Raw genomic sequence first — 21,955 nt, 5'->3', positions numbered from 1 at the left:
AAGGTACAGTGCTGTGACTTGGTATGGTTGCCAGTTTTGTTTTGTGAAATGTTTAAGGGGAAGCACCTCCTCTTGTCACAATAGGTAGACTTTGTGATATTGTTTGAACTTAACAGCATGATGCTTTTTTATTTTTGGAGTATTTTCAAAGATATTGGAAATGAGAAGTGGCTTTTGCTTCCTGAAGACTGAATTGGTACCATCTCTCATGCAGTATGTGATACCTCAGTTTGGGAACTGATCTGATGCTTAAATAAAAAATCTTAGCCAAAGCCAAGCTCCATTGGTGTATAGGAATAAAGCCTTGGCAATGATCCAGGCAACCCAAGTTCAGTTAGTCACTTTGATATCTTTTGAAGCTGGTTGGGGAAAGGGGGCAGTCCATCTCATAAAAAGATGAGGCCCTTTTGGGGAAGGAGCAGTGAAATATAGTGTGAGTTGTGTGTTTGGCTCACCAAGCCACAAATGTGGTTGTCTTCAGTCACTGGTGCACAGAACCAGGTAGTCACCCACGGGAGGCATAGCATCTTCTGTGGTGACCTAGATCACATCTCCTCCACTAAGAAGAGAGGTTATGGCCAGAACTGAAATGCTAAAAAGGAAAAAAAACAAAACCAATGAACTGATAAAAGAACACACATGACTGGTGGTAATCTCCAAAATGTTTATGTAAGCGCTTTTGTTTAACAAGTAATCCAACTTCTTCAGACAGTATCTGAAGAAGTTGGATTACTTGTTCAACGAAAGCGCTTACATAAACCTTTTGGAGATTACCACTGGCTTTGTGTGTTCTTTTATCAGAATTGAAATGCTGTCATTGTCAGAAGGCCAGCAAGGGTTCAAACTACCTCCATAACTGCTTTTAAAGTAAAAGGTTTTATTTGCTATGGTAGATTGCATTCAGAGTCTGTATATCTGTACTTTAATACATTATAATGGAAAAAAGTCCAGGTTTGCATTTTTCTCTAAATTTTCATAAACAGCTTTACAACTTTTGTTATTTTGCTCAGCCACTTTCATTTGATTACAGGCAATTCTTTCCTGGCTATTTTGTAAGGTATTTACAGAAATATGAAAAGATATGTCTGCATAATTAACAATGTAAGAAACACACCATTATCTATTGAGCTGTACAGCTTACAGTACATTATCAGTAACCTATTTCTGCATCATCATGTAAAGAAGGATGTTCTTCATGTTTCACTGTTTCAGTCATCACCTGTGGGTTATCCCAGCTGTGGTAGCCCTCGGCCAGCCCTAATACCAGAGTCAGTGTTTTTCTGCCTTGGCTGCTGTCGCTTGGTGTCTGACGTCAGGTCATCAGTGCTATAAAAGAAGACACCCGATGCCATTACATCAGTCTTTCTTGTCGTGGAGCCCGTAGCAGAAGCAGTTTGCAAGTGTGCCGGTCGGTCACTACCAGAGTTTGAATTACAGCTGAAAATGTCATAAGCTAAGTACCCTGTTGGGGAGCCTTTTTTTTTTTTTTTTTTGCACTAACTGATGTTCAAAAAAGTTAACAATTGTCTCACCTGCGGAAAGCAAATACCACACCGAGACTTCCATTCATACTGCGTCACTTCTTTAGGCTCAGACCACGATGTCCCCCGTTGCCGGTTCTGTGGCTTCTTTAACGTGAGAACCATTCGTTGTACAGCATTTATTGTAGCCGAAATGGCATCCATCAACCAACAATCCATAGATATTCCAAAAAAACATAAGGATAAAGTAGAGGCAGACCACACAAGGCTAAGCCTTCCGATGACCCTACCGCTAAGCAGGTTGTCAGTTCTCTGAAATTCAGTGAGGCGCCTTAGCAGCCCCTGATGCCTGATTCGATACCTTCGCAGGCCTCTACCGAGACGCTTTCAGAGTCCAGTATGCCAAAGAAATCTTTGTCTTCCAAGCCTTTGGTTGTCTCTGTCTTGGTTGGGTACGGACGCAGGCACTGGCTTCTAAGGAGGTCTTTTTTGCACTACCGAATCTAGACAAAATCAGACTACCGTTTCTCTCAGACCGATGGATACTCTTAGGCCTAGAGGCAAGGCCACTCCTAGGAAAACTACCTCTAGCCACCATTTTACTCCTGCTCCACCATCCCAAGCTCAAATGCTTAAAATGGCGGAAGATCTTATCACCCTTATCAGAGGTAGTCAGGCCACAACTTCCAAACGGAAAAGTGACTTTTCTATTGAAATACTGACTGAACAGGATTCTGAGGAGTCTGATTATTCAGACTTTGAAGAGGAACAACTACCTCTGACTGCTTATAAGGATTCAGATACAGAGGAATCTATTCCTTCTGCCTCCCCACCAGAAGATCCTTCCTTTGGGGAATCACACCCTCAGGGAACATTTCCACTGGGAATCCCAGGACATCCCTCAGTCTAAGAAAAGACTAAGAGAGTTTCTAGAGCTGCCCCAGCAGAGATCCTTGGCCATCCCTCCAATCTTAGAGGTGGTTGATGATGTCTTCCATGAATCCAGCTTAACTCCTGATGCCCTCCCACCTGCTCCCAGAAAACCTGACAGGTATTACAGAGTACCGGATTCTCACAAATATCTGTACAGAATTCCTGCTGCAGACCCGGAGGTCATTACACAGGGACCTAAAGGAGCTAAGGCTAGTTCTGCAAAGAATCCTATTCCTTCTAACAAGGACTCCAGAGCTCGGGACAGATGGGGTAAAAAGAAGTATACACCTCTGCAACCTTAGCTATTAGAGCACTCAGCTGTCAGTTCCACATGATAAGATATCAACAACACACTTTGGAACTATTAAAACAAAAGATTTCAACCTTTCCTGACTGTGCCAATTCGAAAGAGTTAGCAGATTTTCTGCACTCTACCTGTCAAGTGGCTAAACACTCTTTACACTGTGGGTATGACGCCCTAGAAGCCTCAAGCAGGGCAGCAGTGTCAGGATCTGTTGTTAGGAGACATGCATGGTTGAAGGAACAACCTCTTCCTGATCATGTCAAATCTAAACTATTTGATGCACCCTTGGATAAGGATCGCTTGTTTGGAGTGAAAGCAGAAGAGGTGCTTAAAAAGATGGAAGACAAAGCAAAATCTATGCAAACAGTAAAAGATTTCCTTCAGGTACAACCTCCTAGGTTCAGCAGGAATTTTCCCTCAAAACACTGGTCCTTTCCTGCACCTAGCAGACAGGGGCCAAGGTAAGCCCCGCAGGAACAGACCACCCGGACTCCTATCCCAGGGACAGCAGATAACCAAGCAGTGGACCACTCCCCCATTCCAAAGGAAGGGAGTTCTAAGCCATCCCTCTAGGGCAGAAACTCTCAATGACTCCCTCTCCCCCCTCTGCCCTCTTTTCACTCACCAAATACTAGGAGGAAGGCTCTCCCTCTATTTAGAAAATTGGCTTTCTGCAACAAAGGACCAGTGGGTCTTTAAGATCATTTTTCAGGGATACAAATTCTCCTTCTACTAACTCCCAATTCCAAGAGGGTACCCTTACCTCAAAATCAGTGGGCAGAGGCATTGACACAATTCCAAGCTCTCTTATCCCAGGGGGCAGTAGAACCTGTTCCCTCAGATCAAACAGGCAAAGGCTTTTATTCCAGACTATTCCTTGTTCCCAGGATAAAGGGCACTTGGTGCCCCACCCTGGATCTATCAATTCTGAACACCTTCTTGGTGGTTCCCAAATTCAAAATGCTAACTTTTTAGCAGCTGCTGCATATGCTGACAAAAAATGCATGGTTAGTTACCCTACATCTAGAAGATGCCTACCTCCACATCCCCATAAGGGAATCCTGCAGAAAATTCCTTCACTTCAGATCAGACTCGCAACACTTTCAGTTCTCTGCATTACCCTTTGCCTTATCTACTGCTCCCAGGGTATTCACCAAATGCTTAGCCCCAGCCATAGCCTTTTGCAGACAGAAAAATATACAAATTTACCCTTATCTGGATGACTGCCTCATTCAGGCAGATGGCAAAGAAAAGCTCCTCAAGGACCTCCTCTGTGTCAAAACCCTCCTAACCGCCTTAGGGTACACCATCAACTAGAAGAAATCAAGGCAAGCACCCTCCAGGAAGATCATTTTCTTGGGAGCACTGCTGGACACAGCATCCCAAATGGCCTTCCAATTCCCAGAAAAGCAGAGCTTCCTGCATCTCTTTTTTTCCCAGCTGGCTTCCAAAAGTCACCTCATCACGAGGAAGTTCCTGCAAGCCTTGGGTACATAGCATCTTGCGTCCTACCAATTCCTCTGCCCAGGCTTCACATGAGAAAACTTCAGTGGTACTTAAAGAACCTTTGGTGTCAGCACTCTCACCCTCTAGAGACATCTCTACCTCTGATCCCCTGTGTAAGGGCAGAGTTTCTCTGGTGGGCATGGGCCTGTGCCCGGAACAAAGGTCTTTCCTTCAGCCTCCGCCCAACCAGGCAGACCATTACCACTGACGCCTCGGACATAGCTTGGGGCGCTCACCTAGAAGGCAGATGCATCCAAGGTCTTTGGGATGTCCAGCACCTTCCCTTACACATCAACCAAAAGGAAATGATGGCAGTACAAAAGGCTCTGAAATCCTTCAAACCCCATCTCAAGCCAGAGGTTCTCCTTATCAAAACAGACAATACCACAGTAATGTGGTACATCAACAGACAGGGAGGGACCCAGTCTTACCCTCTGTGTAGGCTAGCTATGAACCTGTGGCTGACAGCCTCTTCCATGGGACTACACCTGATACCCCAACACCTACCAGGGATCAACAACACTGTGGCAGACCACTTATGCAGAAACTTACTGGACTCCCATGAATGGCAGCTCCACAGAAAAATCTTTTTACAAATCACTCAGGCATGGGGGACTCTGGAGGTGGAGCTCTTTTCTTCGCATCTCAACCATCAGCTGAAAAAATTTCTGTACCAGGGAGTATCACCTCCTCGCGTGGAAAGTGGATGCCTTGACCTTCCCCCTGGAACACCGTCTTTATGTACACTTTCCCTCCTCTGCCTCTTATTCCCAAGGTATTGATCAAATAAGGGAGGAGAGACCAAAGGCCATCCTCATTGCTCCAGATTGGCCCAGATAACATTGGTACCCCATACTACGCAGTCTGACGTTACAGCCTCCCAAGCAGCTTCCCCTGATCTCAGACCTCTTAACTCAGATGGGGGAGGGTGCTGCACCCAGACTTGCAAACTCTGAAACTATCAGCACGGCTAATGCTCTAAAGGTAAACAAGGGGCCCCTGTTAAGCAAACAGGTCCTAGACATTATCACAGAGGCCAGAAGGCCCAGCACCAGAAAATCCTACACAGGAAAATGGAAACGATTTTGCTCCTGGAGCCAGTCCAGAGGGGGCAATACCTAACAGCCTTCCATCCCTCTTTTCCTAGACTACCTACTGGAGCTACTTAATAGTGGCCTCTCCTTCTCCTCTATTAAAATCCACGCCTCAGCTATTCCAGCTCATTTTTGATACAGAACAGCCCCTGCTCTCAAATCCTTTGATTAAACAATTCTTCAGAGTGACTTCTAATATCAGACCTCCCAGAAGGCCACCCACTCCAGCCTGGGACCTGAATTATGTTTTGGAAAAACTACCTTTACCACCCTTTGAACCTGCTGCTTCAGCAGAACTATGATTCCTCTCCTGGAAGACCGATTTTCTCCTTGCTGTCACCTCAGCCAGAAGGGTTTGAGAACTTCAGGTACTGATCGCCATTGAGCCCTTCATCATCTTCCATGCAGACAGGGTCTCCCTGAGGACTATTCCCTCCTTTCCATGCAGACAGGGTCTTCCTGAGGACTATTCCCTCCTTTGTGCCCAAGGTGGTATCTAGTGCAACTCTCAACCAGGGCATACATCTACCCACCTTTTTTCCTAACCCTAAAAACAAGGGGGAAAGAATTCTGCACTCACTAGACTCTGGACCATACTAAACCCTTCAGGAAAATAGACCAAACTACCTCTCAGCTTTGCCCCAGAAGCAGAGGGGAAGCCCATTTCCAAACAAACATTTTCCAAATAGATATCACACTGTATATCCATTTCTGCTACAGATTGCATGGAAACACCCCCCCAAGTCTATTAGAACCCATTCCGCTAGGGAAGCCTCCATTTCCACAGCATTCTTCTGAGGAGTTCCCACCAGGGACATCCTGGAAGCTGCCACCTGGACTTCTGTCCATACCATTACTAGCATTACCACCTACCTCTGTTTTCTAAGGCTAGGGCAGGATTTACCTCTGCAGGGCATGCTGACCCATTCCTAGGTCTCTTACTAATCCTACCACCCCTCTCCTCAGCTTTGGGAATCCTCCCACAGGTGATGACTGCAACAGTGAAACACGAAGAACATATTACAGTTGTGTAAACTTGCCATAAATGTAGATGTTTGAGTGTATTCACTGTTGCAGTCCTGGTTTCCCACCTTCCTACCCCATTATATCTTTTTTCTTCAGGGAGACATAAGTTTCTAACGGTGGCCTTTAGCCACCAGGACCACTTTACCTTATTTACTTGGGCCTCTGACTGGTTAGGGCAAGAAAAACTGATGTAATGGCGTTGGCTGCCTTCCTTTATAGCACTGACAACCTGATGTCAGACACCAAGCAACAGCAGCCAACGCAGAAAAACATTGACTCTGGTATTCGGGCCAGCCAAGGGCTACCACAGCAGGGATAACCCACAGGTGGTGACTGCAGCAGTGAATACACTTGAACATCTACATTTATGGTAAGTGTACACAACTGTACTTTTCATCTGATGTGATGGGAGTGTCTCTTAGTCATTTTGTTCTGGCAATATTTCTTTAAATATCTAAATACTGGATTTCTTTATAATAAAGAACAAATAGATGGTAAAAGCTTCAATCAGAAGCCTAGCTGGTTGGACCAGTGCCCCGGCCCCTAAGATCTTCACGTGGAGAGCTTCAAAAAAAAAAAAAAGATTGTATCTGTATTAAGCCAATATAATGATCGGCTTATTACATATCCATGCCCCGTCCCAAGCTCTTCCACTAAAGAGAACAACAAAAGCACTTTACTGTGTCTGTATCTGTATTACGCCACTCTAGTCATTGGCTTATTATAGATCCACCCCCTTCCCAAGTTATTCCATTGAACAGCAAAAAAAAAATAAAATAAATAAAAAGTTGCCACCGATTTGGTGGCCAGATGCACAGCACACACCCCCTTCCCTCATGACCAGCCATCCCATTCCTGTGCCCTACCCTGACCATCTCCCTTTTATTAAAATAAATGAATAAGATTTTCTTCTTATAAACTGTAGCAAACTGCTTGCTACAAATGTAATAAGCAATTGCTACAGTTTATACCCTGCCTGTACAGTGCTACTACACACATTTCTTCTCACTGTAGCAAACTGTTTGCTGCAGTGTAGCAAGCAGTTGCTACAGATTAAACCACACACTGAGCACTACAGCACTCCGGTTTGAGAGCAAATGCAGTACTGGCTTAAAAGCGAGATTGGGATTGGCTGGTGATCATACCCCCAATAGTTTGCACCCAAGGCAGTTGCCACTCTCACCCCGCCCTAGCTACAGTCCAGGCTCCACTGGTTTGCAGGGTACATGGGCAGTAAGTTTGTGTCCAATCATGTTAGATTTCATGCAGTGCTCCTCATGGGCATGTAATTAACTCAGTTGTTAAAGTATGAATGCAAATATGAAAATATGAAAAAGAAAAAAACAAAGTAGCAAACGGCAGTTAGTATTTCCATAGCAGTGAATCATTGGTAAACAATTTTAATGTTATTTTGTTTCTTGCATTCTCCCTTTCACATGCTGCTTATAGTTAATTGATAGAGCACTTATCTGAGGAACCCAGATCCATAGAATGTCATGGCACCATAAGGGGTTGTGGGTGTGAAATAAAAATATGTCAGAAAGGCACAGTAGGAATGCACTTCCCAGTGTGCTGTTTGTGTGGCACGTGCTGTTCCACTTACCTTGTGCTCCTTCACTGAAACAAGCCATAAGCTCTGTGTTGTACTACATAAGAAAGTATGAAAAAGAAAAAGTAGATCTGCAACTCATAAAAAATACCCAAACATGGTTCAGTAGGACTGTTATACACTCCAGACCACATACCAAGGCCTTGTGATATCTATAAGTAGACCTGAATGCCACATAATAGTGACATACAGTGCACATATACCTACACATGTCCAGATATGCAGTAGGTATGCAAATCGTCTGATGTGCCATCTGATCATCCAGAATACACAAATGTGTGAAATGGAGACGGTACTGTTTAGTGGAGTGGAAAGTTTACAGCAGTCCGGTTGCACTTTACTAGTACCTGATGCAGAGTTGATATCACAGATCTGTAAAAGACAGTAATGTTGCACACAAGTAGGAGTTGAATGATAGTATCATGTTCTGTAGATACACCTTGCTGTACTGTCAAAACAATAAATAAAATGCATCTGTGTATTGCTGTGCAGACCCACCCGCCTGTGGGATAGGTGGCAAAAGGAGTTTTCCTCATTTAAATGTTATGTACATTTTCTGTACTCCACAGCCATGGACTGTGTGCCTAAAATGTCTTTGAATTTCACTTGGCCTAGACTATGGACTACAGTGGAATGACGAGCAACACATTTTTCCAGCACAGAACTACAGTAGCAAGCATGATGAGATTTTATATGCTATGGTACCTATGTGTGTGTACATGTGTATATGTCTCTACCCCACTTAGTACACAGTATCTTACATGCTGCACCACCAGGAGGACGTATTGGCTGCAGCACAGTACCAAACTACCAACTGAGAGGTCTACAGTGTTGCACAATTCAGAGACATACAAAAGGGGACACACACAGCGGAACAGAATTATGGCTTTCTTTTGTGAGTCACGCTTCTTCTGAACTGTGTACTGTGCAAACAGTGCACCTCTCTTGTATGGAACATTCTGCTTCTGTTTCCATTTTAGTATCTGCATTTACAGTTCATAATAATTTCATGTCCCAAATTGAAAAACTGAGTAAGTGCAGCAGTAAATTTCTGTAGACAAGCATATGTGGTAGGCCTACTGTTTCTGTTTGCTCTGTAAACCCAGCATCTTAACAGTTATGTATTGCTGCTTGTTGATTTGATGATCATTCGGCTTTGCTAGTATTATTCCTCCACTTTACTACCTAAGTCACCCCCTCTGTTCTTGCTGCTATGTTCTGCACACACTCTGTTAAATAACAGTTTGAGAATTGAAAACAATTGCTTGGAGGATGTGGAGAAGAGTGAAGCACATTATTTTTATTTTCTCAGGGCTAAGCATTACAGGTTGCCAATTGTGATTGATTGTTGAGACTGAGGAACTATTATTACAAAAGGAAAGGCAAAGAGTTTTTCATTACTTGCCCTGAACAGTTGCTAAGAAGCTGTTGCAGCAATGTTTTCTTTAACATTGGTATATTATGGGACAAACCTTATAAGTTATGTTTCTTTGTTTTCTGTAGCTGATTTTAAAATCTCTGCAAGCAGCTGTATCTCTTGTGTAATTTCAAACAGATGAAATTACAGCTCTTAAAATATTGGTTTACGTGTCAGCATCTGTTTATGCTTTGCTTCTACATTCTTTGCCAAAACTTTAGATGCACATACTTTTCTAAGGAAGGGTTCAGGCTTCAGAATGAGAATGTAACTATTTCTGCAACAGTAGATTGTTGCATGTATAAATTTCTTGCTTTGTGTGCTGCAATTCATGGAACACAGTAACACCAGTAGTTAACTTATACATGTTTTCTGGACAATTTTTGAAGTAATGTGACAACTACAGTGTGTAAGAGTGCTGTTTCTCACTTTTTCTGATGGAACTTTAATAGTATGGTGAAAGTGAAAGTTCTTTGGACATGGGTAGTGTATGTCTTCTTTATGTGATTATTTTTGGCCCTCCCCACACTACCTACCAACCGTCAGCCCTCATATAAACAGGTGGTCTGTTAATTTCCCTCTTGAATGTACCAAAGGACTCTCAACTTATTTCCCTTGGGGCAGGAACCCATCTTGGGAGGCTGCCATGTGATTTTTTTTTGTATGTTTTAACACTAAAGCCCTGCTGTGGTCGATTGTGCTAGGTCACAATACTAGTTCCCTTGGAGGTGTATAGTATTGTGCACGTCTAGTTATGGCTACAACGTACACAGCTTAACAGGTACGCCTTTTGTCCTTGCTCAGTCACTGCTTGATTCCACTTCCTGTTCTTGAAGACACCTAGGCTCTGTTAGGTGTAAGCTCAGCAGCAGGTCTAGCCATCCCCCACCCTCTTGGATGGGTGAGCCAGCACTGGCCGCTCATTTCCTTCCTTCCCACCTAGCTCCTTTAGTACTGGAGCCATTACTTGAACTCAGGACATATGAATTACATATTCCTATGTGCCACAAAGCCAGGTGAGTCATATATGTATACCTGGATGTATTTTTGGTGCTTATTTTTGTGCTGTTTGCAGAATTTCAAGCAATTCCTTCTATAGGAATATATATGTTTGTAGCATTTGAACATCTCTGTCTGTTGCTGTAAGTGGTATACATTTTTGTTGTTGGTCAAAGTGAATGTGTTGACACCACACTTTGCTGTCATCAGTCTTCAGTCCTTTTTGTTATGCATATGAATTCACATTAAAATACATGATACTTTCTTTGCTGTAGTGTGTGCTGTGTTGAGTCTAATGCTGTATTTCTCATAAATTCTTTTCCTAGCATACTAAGCAAAAATCTTATTAATGTTGAAGCAGACCAGTGAAGGATGTCCTTCAAGGATGCATCTGCAGTCCTTACAAATGGCCGATGAACGAAAAAGAAACCAAAAACTCACTGGTTGGATTCAAGACGCTCTCCACAAGATGCTGGAATATTTTTCCTTTTATTTACTGATAGACTTAGCGTTCAGTATCATGCACTTTTCAGCAGTGAATACTCAACTTCTTCAGAATGCAACAGTGGAGCCTTCCAAAGGCTGCCTTTAATACATCAATCAATTAACACTAATTAGAACATTTAAAAGGGCTGTTTCACTAGTTAAAACAAGCATAGTAAACTGCAACCTATAACAACAGTATGTAAAGACTAAAATAACCACCAGGGCTAGTCAATACAAAACATGCTTGATTCTATATAATAACAATAAAATATTTAGAAGTTAGAATCCATCACAGTATAAGTAACAACACTGATGTAAAGGTGTAAACTGTGTTTGTTACTTTTTCAATATTAATGTGCAAAATTAATACAAGTCATCCCCTATGTACAAGTTGCATGGTACTTCCTATTACTATTATTGTGTGTTTTAACTTCTTAAAGTTGTTTCAAAAAAAACCCTGTAATTTTTAGAACTTTCTAAAGTTGCTTAACCTCCAAACAGTAGAGATTTGTTGAAAAAGGGGGATGGTTTTGTACATAGGGGATGACTTGTATTAATTTTGCACATTAATATTGAAAAAGTAACAAACACAGTTTACACCTTTACATCAGTGTTGTTACTTATACTGTGATGGATTCTAACTTCTAAATATTTTATTGTTATTATATAGAATCAAGCATGTTTTGTATTGACTAGCCCTGGTGGTTATTTTAGTCTTTACATACTGTTTCTATAGGTTGCAGTTCACTATGCTTGTTTTAATTAGTGAAACAGACCTTTTAAATGTTCTAATTCGTGTTAATTGATTGATGTATTAAAGGCAGCCTTTTGGAAGGCTCCACTGTTTTGCATTCTGAAGAAGTTGAGTATTCATTTGCTGAAAAGTGCATGATACTGAACGCACTTCAAGTCTATCAGTAAATAAAAGGAAAAATATTCCAGCATCTTGTGGAGAGCGTCTTGAATCCAACCAGTGAGTTTTTGGGTCCTTACAAATGGGTTGTCCTGTCGTCAGGCAGCCCTTCGGTCGGCCGGATTCCAAAGTCTGGGTCTGGCCTCGGCTGGTGTCGCACTTCACCCGACGTCATAGCTGCAGTTCTTCGGGTATAAAGGCATCAGCCGACGCCATTTTCCTCAGTCTTTCTTGCCGCGTGGCGCCCGAAGCAGAAGCTGTTCGCAATTGTCCAGTCTCCTTTTAAGCAGTGAGCGATGTGAATAGCTCATGTTTCCTACCACATCTTCACTGCAAAAAAAAAGCAATATTTTTTTATTTGGATGCTCTATGTTGATGTTTTGTAGCCTACACATTGAACTGTTGGCATTTTTAGTTCTGATCAGTTTTTCATTAATTGGTGTTGTGATTCTTTTGAAGCTCCAATTATATTACATACACCCTGCAAAGAACCTTCTACTTGAAGTACCAAGGGAGGTTTTGTCATAAGGTCATTAGCAGAGAACAGCTTAGCACTTTATACCTCTGTGTAAAATTATTAGCTATCTTGCCAAATTTCTCAGCCTTGCTTTCTGAACTGACTGTAATCTTTCAGTTAGTATTTCAGAAGCGGTCATATTCCAGACTGAGTTAATCATTTTGTTTCTCTCAAGAGAGGAAATTACCATTCCCCTGTAATTTGGCATACTGCTTGTGTGATTATCTCACTGTTTTGCCTTTCTGTCTGCAAATACAACATACCCCCCCCCCCTCCAAGGCACTTTCACAATATGTTCTTCTGTAGTAGCAGCTATCTAGGCAAACCTTCAGAAATATGTCTGCCCAAGACAGTTAAGAATTCATGGTATTTACACTGGTTGCTGCTTCATCAAACATTGTGTGCTTGTAGTTTGTCTTTTAAACATTGTGTGCAACAGTGCTACTACATAACAGATGACCCTTTAGCTGTCCACTTCCTAGGCGTGACCTAGTACTGGGAGCTACATAAATGTTATTTTGTTACAGTGTAATAGTTGCACTTGAATACTTTTATGTAGCGATTTTCTAGTCAGTGTATTGCATTTTATCAATAGTTTCTGATGACTTTATTTATTGATGTGTCTTATTGAATTTTACAAATGTACAGTATTTGCTAACTTAATTCTTCTGGAAGAAAGCCTACTTCAACTAGGCCCCATGGAAATGGTGCATTTTCACACACTGCAAAATAAAAGAGTGTTCCACATTTTGACAGTCACACATTGTTAGGGTCTGTGTTCCACACTGGCCTGTTGAGGTTGAAACCTATTCCAAAGAACAATGGAAAACTGCTGGGAGCCCTGGATAGTATGGACAGTAATTAGATGTTTGGAAGTAATAGAGGCTTTGAATTACAACATAACATTGGCATAACTCATAGCACGTAACATTCATAATAGATCTTTAGAATTAGTCTGGAGTAACATTTGCTTCATTTTTTTAGCATTACAAGGAGGTGAAAACTAATGATGACCAGACCCCAGCTCTGCCCTGGTACCGTGGGACTCTCATCCACTAAAACACCCCCTAACACTGGGATAGTTCTAGCCTGCTAGAGGTAATATTCTTATCTTGCCATATAATAAATGGCATTGGTTCTCCATACCACTATCAATCGGAATTGAACTCACCACGCATCGGTTTAACACCCAGTACCCCAACCCACTGCACAAAGCAGGACTCTTTGGGTAGATCTGTGTTCAACCAACTTTTGTCTTGACAATTTTTTTATGTTCTATTTAAAATTCTTTTCATGTTTCAATTTTTAGGTGCTGAAAATAGACAAAGTGTGGTAGTTTTTATAGGTCTTGTATTGCTGGGTGTGTATGGTTTGGTTTAATTATTATTTGTGACTCTCTAGCTATAAAGACTAGTCTGCTGGACTTTTTCAACTGTTAAATGCTATTCATCATCATTGTAACACTGTGTATATAACTTTAATAATACACATATATGCATGTGCTTACTTGTGTGAATAAATGTCAATAATGATAAACTGTACTTATGTAAAAGTAACACATTACTTAACTAGTAATAGTAATAGATTACTTTTTAGAAAAGTAATAAGTAATATATTACTTTCAGTTAAACGTAACTAGTAATAGTAATTTATTACTTTTAAAAGTAACCTCAACTCTAAACCTGAAGTCACTTTCTTCTGCAGATATTACAGAAAGGGAATTAAACAACTGCCCCTTCATTCATGTTGACATTTAACCACTCTGAATTTGATGTAGCAGGCTCTGTGTACTGACTTTAATTAACATGGTCCTCATTCAACTGTTTTACTTCCCCATGGGACAGAACTACATATTCAAATTCTTAGCCGATGGTTGTCCATTTAAGTCTGTATCTAGTATTTAAAATCTGTGAGTTGTAGTGAGTCAGAACTTGTTCTTTGATGCACACTTCAAAATAACTTAAAAAAAGTCTAGCTTCTAGGACTACTGTCTGGGGTAAAAAGTAATTACTGCAGAATCCAGGATACTATTACACAAAACAATGCTTTTATCAAAGCTGCTATTGATTCTAATATAATTTGTACATTAAAATGTGGACTGTTCTTTTTACATTTAATTGCAAGGCAGCAAGGTTTTCCACCCTTATTGAAAATGTTGTATAAACCTGAGAAAGGGAAGTCCAATGGAATGTATAAAACAGAGTCCACATTGTACAGCTGTATTTTGCATAAAAGTTGCTGTACAGAATCATTTTGCAGCACTAGTTTGCAACCCTGCTATGGAAATCAGAGCACGGTGTGTATGAGAAGAGTATAAGATCTGTCATATGCATGGAGAGTCTACATTCAGCCACCACACCTTTTGCATTTGGAATATTTTTCAGCCTATTGGATAAGAAGTTCCCAAAACCTTGCCTCCTTCAAAATCTTCTGCTAACCATCACAAGTCAGAAGAATCAAGTGTTGAAAGCAATTTTGTTCTTGCTTCACAACCTTCTGTCAGCCTTATAGTTTCAGTACTTTCATTGTCTAACATCATATTCTCATGAAAAACATCAGCATTCTCGCTTTTCCCATGTCCCTGTTTGCAGTTTACTCAGTACACCCTTTCTTTCTCTGATGTTTTCATACCTGTGCTGGGAATATTGGTCATACCATTATCTGTGTAAAGCACCTCTCACATGGATGTCTTGCTAATGGTTTAGAAGTTTAGGTAACAAAGTGCAACATGTAGAGTACTGTATTACAGGAACTTGTTTACATTTACAGTAATTGGATTCCAGTCCTTAGCTGTACAGTTGTCATCTGTGCAAGTTGTAACAGAGAGCTCTCATCTGGTGCCCGTCCCTAAAGATACCATCCAATGCCAAAGCACACTGTAATGTTATTACCTTTGGAATTTTTAGTACATTCTGTCTAAATGGTGGGGGGGTTGCTGTAGAACGCTGTGTCCTGTTCTCAAGGCACAGAGCATTGCAACTAAAATATCTAAGCTGCTTAACGTTATATCCTTAATAATTATGCAACAGCACCAATCAAAACACTGTAAACAAGTGGTTTTACTACACTAAAGTCACTATAAATGATAAATATGTTTTTGTCAAAGGGAGATATAATTGCGATACCAGTGGGGTGATATATGGAGCAATTTGCCAAACCTGTAACAGTTTCTATATAGGTAAAATGGAGCGTTGCTCTGTGATAGGCTATATGAGCATATATTTATAGGTTCATAGTTTGGTACTAGGCTATCGACCCTAGGGCTTATACAAGCCTAGCCATAACAATTCCCCTGGATATTTCTTCCCACAATGTTTATACGTTCATAGGTTGGTACTAGGATGATATTAAAAAAAAAAATTCAACCAGTGTATTATATAGACATGTAAGGGAGCATGTGGGACAGCATTTTAAATTTGTTATACTGGAAAAGGTGGAAAAAATCCACAGGGTGGACCATGGCAACCATTTCTAGAGAAATGGGAAATGGTGTGGCAACTGGCTTTTAATTAAAATAGTTGGCCAGGGTTTAATGATACAGTTTCTGTAGCCCCACTATTAAAATTGGTAACGGATATGGAAGGGAATGTGTATGATGATGATTGTATGACAGGATTATTATTAGGAGTTTTGTAATAGCATAAGAAAAAAGGCCATTAAATAGTGTTTATTTTTATATTCACTTTTTAATGTTGCGTACATATTTTAAAAAATGGGTTTTTTTTGGTATTTACAAATATAAATTGTGGGAGGTGAGGATGAATTTTTAGTCTAAACATTTAATATTTTTGTAATATGAAAGAGTGAGGTTCGGTCTTTTCTGTTATGAATCACATGATCTGTTTTGTGTATCACATGACTTTTAACCAGAGTATTTAAATGCATGTTCTTTTTTACTGCATGTATCTGATGGAAGTTTTATCTGGGTATAGAACAAAAGTGCTTATACCTTTGAATTTATTTAAAAGACTATAGTTGTTTTTAATGGCCGTGAATTGTTTGACTCCAGTTGCCTGGCATTTGTGTTTCATCAGTTTGAGGGGTTTTTTTTGCATTGTTTGGTGTTTTTACAGCAGCCCTGCAAACCACAGACATCATATGTGATGGCTATTTCCTACACCCTGAATTCCTTATATTGTATCTCTGAGGTTGTACCTTTATATTTTGTATCTCTGGGGTTGTGCAAACTCAGTGGGAAGGGAAAACTTGTAACTGTTTACCTGTTTTCCAACTTGAAATGCCTTAGGGATAAGAAAAAGCTCAGTCTTACTAAGTCGTTGTCAACATGTTAAAAAAAACACTGACCCAGAGAAGACCGCAGTCAACTGTAATGCTTCCCTATGGTACAGTGATGTCCCTATCATATTTTTGACTCCTACACTGATTTATCTTCTGTGTGCGCATAATTGTTACTGTGTACTCTGTATTACTACATACAACAACAAAAGTATTCTAACAAGCAAAAGAGGGTAAGTAGTCTCATTCATCTATGCCAGGGTGAAGTTACCTCTTCATGTTTAATTAAACCCTTATATAGAGAGTTAATTTGTCTTTTGTAGACCCTTAGCTGCCTGTCTTGCAGTGGGGTGAAAATTGCTTATTATATTCAAGTCTGAACTTCCATTCCTTCCATGTATTAGTTGTGTTAAGAATGCTCATGATAATTTCTTTTGCTTAATGTCAGAAGGTGAAAATTTTGGGATAATAATTTTGGTCAGCCCTTTTAAGTCCATTAATCATTCTTCTTCCCCTTTATTCTTGTCTTCAGTCTCACCCCTTCTCCACCTTTTCAATGACTTTTTGAATGTTCCTGTGTATTCCCTGTCCACCATCCATTCCATGAGGAAGTGCTTTCCATTGTGGGTGCTGCAAAGAGCACTTCTGGCTAACATCAAGGATTGAAACAATACTAATTTCATGAACTTTAATCATACTTTGACTTAGGACTGGGGTCTATTCCGGTCCTGGTATTAGAAACCCAAAAGACTTGGATAAATTAAAAGAGTACTTTCAGAGATATATTGGGTGTACCCCGCCTCCCTTTTTCTGCCCTTCCTATTTAGGACAACATCTCCTTCCAACCTTCCTGCTGTAGTCATGTGATCTCTTATATTTCTCGCCTACTTTTCTGTTTTATTTTTTTTTTGTGAAAAGGTTTTTAATTCTTCCAGTATATGGTCATAATCTTTTCCCTCTATCACACTGCTCCTTTCTGGAACTTTCTTCTGAGCTCTTTCAGCAGTCTGTAGGCTCTCTTCTTGTATAACCTTCATCTCCAACCACTTTCCCTTTCCTTCCTGTTTTGCATCCAGTAAAGCCTTTTCTGTACCTGTTTTCTCTCACCCACACATACTGTAAACAATTAGCCTTACACCAGTTGAACCTCCTATGTATTTTGTAAACCAGACTGATACTTTATAACAAGTCAAGAAATTCTGCTAGTTCAGATTTTGTTATGCTTTCATATGTTCTATTTTATATCACTTCACTCTGGCCATAGACTTCATGATGTAGATAAATGTAGCTTTCACTATGATCCAGACAACCCCTCTCAGGCACTGGAGGAGCCAGTGAGGGGTGGTGGGGTTGAGCCATTGATACTAGCTCACCAATCTCATGGGGGAGAAATAAGGCATTCTGAAGTACTGCCATACTTATCCCTAGCAGAGGAGGGTGCAGCAGCTGCAGCAGTAATCATTTCATGCATTAGGCCACATCAAAAGTGTTTATGTGGCATAGCTGGAATTTAATTCATGTAAGCCAGCTTCTATGGGCTGCTGTTGCATACCTGCTCAGGCAGCATGCATGCCATGAGTGTAATGTGGGGGAAGTTAGGTCAGTGTAAAATCGCCACACTTTATGGCTGCATGAATGACAGCCCCACTGCTGGTTGTCTCTCGCCTCCAGCACACTTGCGATAAGAGTTTAAGTGCTGTAAGCCAAATCGTACCTGCAGATAAGGAATGTCACAGCACGTGCACACATGCATGCACACACACACACACACACACACACACACACACACACACACACACACACACACACACACACACAGATATGAGGTGCAGTAGTTAATGAGTAATGAAGAAGAGGAGGAGCCAATGCACAGTCTTAAAAATAGATTGTGTTGCAGCCATTGGTGGAGAGAACAGCACTCAGAAATTAGAAGGTCTGCATCTGTCTGAATGTAGATTCCCTCTAAACATAGTACTGAAGGCATATTCCCTGGAGTGGTAGTTCAGGAAATGCTTTAAAGTTGTTTTGGAAGTGCTACAAGATCAGTTGTGCAAGCTGTGTTTTACCCTTAGTAGGAGTTTTCTCTTTTTCAGATTTTGTGCAGCTGTGGTGTTACTATAAGTAAGGTGTTCTCCCACATAGAGAGTGCAGGAGGGTTAACTGTTTTAGTGATTTTTCTTCAACACATTCAGCGGGTCATTCAGGGAGTTTGCTTTTGGTGAAATGTTTGCAGTCTATCTTCAAGTTTATTGGATCCCAGATAAGTTAAATCCAAGGGTTGTAATGACTGCACAGTGTATCTCATCTCTGCCATTATATCATAGTTGCATACCTTGTAAACACATCTTACATAGTGATTTATTTCCATACTTTTCATCTACAACTTTGCATGTTTTCATATTTTAATTTTTGTGTTTTATTACTTTAACTTTGTCTTAAAATTTCTGTTTTCAGGCCACCATTGAGAATAAGTTCTTCTCTATTAGACAGCCCTTGTTATCAAACACAAAGCAGTGTATATATAAATATAAATGAGCTGTGCCCAGCAATGCATACTTTAATAAAATAACTGTCTGAGGAGAGAAGCTCTTGGATACTTCATATGTCCAGCCAGCTGCAGCTCCCTGACAGTTTGTCTAGAGAGTAGTGTTTTTTTCTTTTTTTGAACCATAGTTGCTGATAGTGCAGCGGTAGAGTTGTCGCCTCACAGAAGAGGTTCTCCCATTCGATTCTGGGCTGGAGCGCCTTCTGTGTGGAGTCTACATGTCCTCCCCACGGTCGAGTGATGTTGGAAAGACATGCGTAAATGGGTGTGCCTTAGTTGAAGGTTAGGTGTCGAGCTGGCACCCTGGCACCATAAAAATCTACTGCCAGTCATTAGCGGACCGGAGTTCCGCTGTGGCGACCCATAACCAGGAAAAGCCGAAAGAAGAACAAGTTGCTGATAGTGTGTATTATCTTTGCCTGTGTACTAGCATGCCCGCTATGTCTAAGTGCATATTTGTAATGCTTCCATATGTAGAGTGGAGTGGTCCATATTGTTGTGATATTGATGCGACATACCTTTGAAGTTTAAACAGACTGGTCACAACTTACTAATAGTGTAGTGATATTGTACAAGCCCTAGTATTTGCTACGAAGTATGCTGCTGTACAACAAGTAAAACAGACTGTTGTTCATAAACTGATACTTTGAAAAAGAATAGTAAAACCCCATTTGAGCTAAACTGTCTTTGTAAAATTAATGTAATTATTATAGTCATTAAGCTTTTATAAATACATTAATTTACTGTTAATTATTTGTTGTGTTTATTAAACAGGTTTCTTCCATGAAATGTGGTGTTCTGGCAATCTCTCAGGATTCCCTGTGTCTTGGAGATGTTACGTACTATGATTATCATGGATCTCTTGATGAACAGGATGAGAGACTCCAACTACAGAAAACTCTTGGACCAACTAGTAAGGTATGTTGGTGTGCATTTTGTACACATTACATATTTGTGTGGATGAGTGGACCAATTTCTACAGGTTGCAGGCAGACCTAGTAGTGGAACTAACTAGTGGAATTAATACTGGGCCTAAGATGTATTTCTGATATGTAGGAGAATGCAGGAGAAACTATACCTGTGAGAGGGTTACCTTAGTGGTAAGAGAAGTGCAAGAGAGCAGGGAACTGTGCAGTTCTGAGTAAGTAATTAATTTTGTTGTTTACAAAATGATAGGAGGGAATGGTAACGGCATGGCAGCAACAGGGACAGAGGTGACTAGGGAGGAAGTAATGAGAGAGCTGAGAAGGCATCAAAGGAATATGTCTCTTTATCATGTCTGTGTACCCCCCAGCTTCTGAGGAAGATGGCAGACATGCTGGCAATAATGGTACCTCGTCATGGAGTTGAGGGAACAACCTTGCCTTCATCCCAAGAAAGTTTATGGGAAAAATTCTACAGGGCAAGCTGGTACAGTTCCTGTATGTAGACTGTCTGGAATATCAACCATATGTCTTCCTGCAACTTCTCTAGAACAAACTGGACAAGGTTCTGTTTTTTTTTTTCTTTTTTAACTCCCCTACTGTCTGACAACTATCAGATTTAATGACCAGTTGACCCATTTGTTCCTACACGGGGATGGGTGGAGGCTACAGACCAGCCTTTCATGCCCCCTGTGAGGAGAGAATCTATCACAGTAGTCATCTGAACAGATGTGTAGGGCTTCCCTCCTCAGTCCCTGTGGTGCTCCTAACTCCTTTTTGTCAGCTCTGAGAATTGCTTGTGCTGCAAGTCTCTGAAGGGAGGAGCATGTGAACTTCCCAATGTGACTGCCTTCTAACCTCCACTACAGTCAGTGGCAGCATGTCCCTCTGATCCTCGCTTTGTGGGCTGCACTACCCAGAGCTCCTGCTGGATGTCACCCACGTGATGGATCAAAATGCCTCCCTCTCCCCAAGATAGCAAGCCATGTGCTGCTTCACTCCCATTCTGCTGCCCTTCTTCCTCCAGCTCCCATGCCCGTTAATCGAATATGGGTTGTCCTGGGTCACAGTAAGGGCTTTAGGGAAAGGGGCCAAGGTTCTGTCTGTTTGAGTTCAGCTTACCGGTGTTGAACTCCCTGATCACTGTGTTCTGCAGGAAGTTACTGTTAGTGTGGTTTCTAAGTGTGTGCCAGCAGTGAGCCATTTGATTTCATAGTTTTAATTTTTTTTCATTTTTCATCGTAGTAGTGCAACGAATACACTTAGTGTATACGTGTGTGTGTGCGTGTGTGTATGTATATATATATATATATATATATATATATATATATATATATATATATATATATATATATATAGGTGGCCACTGTGGTGCAGCAGTTAGCGTTACCGCCTCACAGCAAGAGGTTCTCTGGTTTGATCCTCGGCTGGGGTGCCTTCTGTGTGGAGTCTGCATGTCCTCCCTGTGGTTGTGTGGGTTTCCTCCGGGTGCTCCGGTTTCCTCCCACATCCCAAAGACATGCTGTAGGTGGATTGGACACTCTAAATTGGCCTTAGGTGTGAGTGTGTGCGTGTGTGCCTCTTGTGGAAGGTTGGGCGCCGGGCTGGGAACTCGATACCGTAAAACTCCACTGCCAATCATGAGCGGACAGGTGATCCACTGTGGCGACCCCTAACCGGGAAAAGCCGAAAGAAGAAGATATATATAAATATATATATATATATATATATATATATATATATGTATATATACATATACATATACGTATACATACACATATAGGTTTACTGTCAAAACATTGATGCTGAAAAAAAGTATTTAACTTCGAAAGTCAACATTGAATTCCTGCATAATAAGTAGGTGAAAATGTTGAATCTACTGAATGAATTCAGCAGATTCAACATTTATGTCGAATATGATGTCCATATAGGTGCAAAGGTAAGTTTAAGTCCTACACTGGAATTC

The 21,955-nt window shown here is 41.0% G+C and overlaps 1 protein-coding gene across 9 annotated transcripts in view; it reads left to right on the top strand.

The window, feature by feature from the left end:
* The window catches only part of ADD3 (adducin 3), a 3,087,715-nt gene that overhangs the window by 2,662,084 nt on the left and 403,676 nt on the right, over nt 1–21,955 (top strand). For all 9 annotated transcript variants that reach the window (XM_044055712.1, XM_044055702.1, XM_044055704.1 and 6 more), the window contains one exon: nt 19,841–19,984. In XM_044055712.1, the coding sequence (XP_043911647.1) occupies nt 19,841–19,984 (144 nt within the window). The remainder of the gene's footprint in view (nt 1–19,840; nt 19,985–21,955) is intronic.

Source organism: Protopterus annectens, chromosome 14.part0 (assembly GCF_019279795.1).
Source record: "Protopterus annectens isolate FY-2018-M chromosome 14.part0, PAN1.0, whole genome shotgun sequence".
NCBI classification, from domain to species: domain Eukaryota; kingdom Metazoa; phylum Chordata; order Ceratodontiformes; family Protopteridae; genus Protopterus; species Protopterus annectens.
Note: the sequence above shows the minus strand (reverse complement) of the source record. Positions and strands in the feature narration are given on the sequence as shown.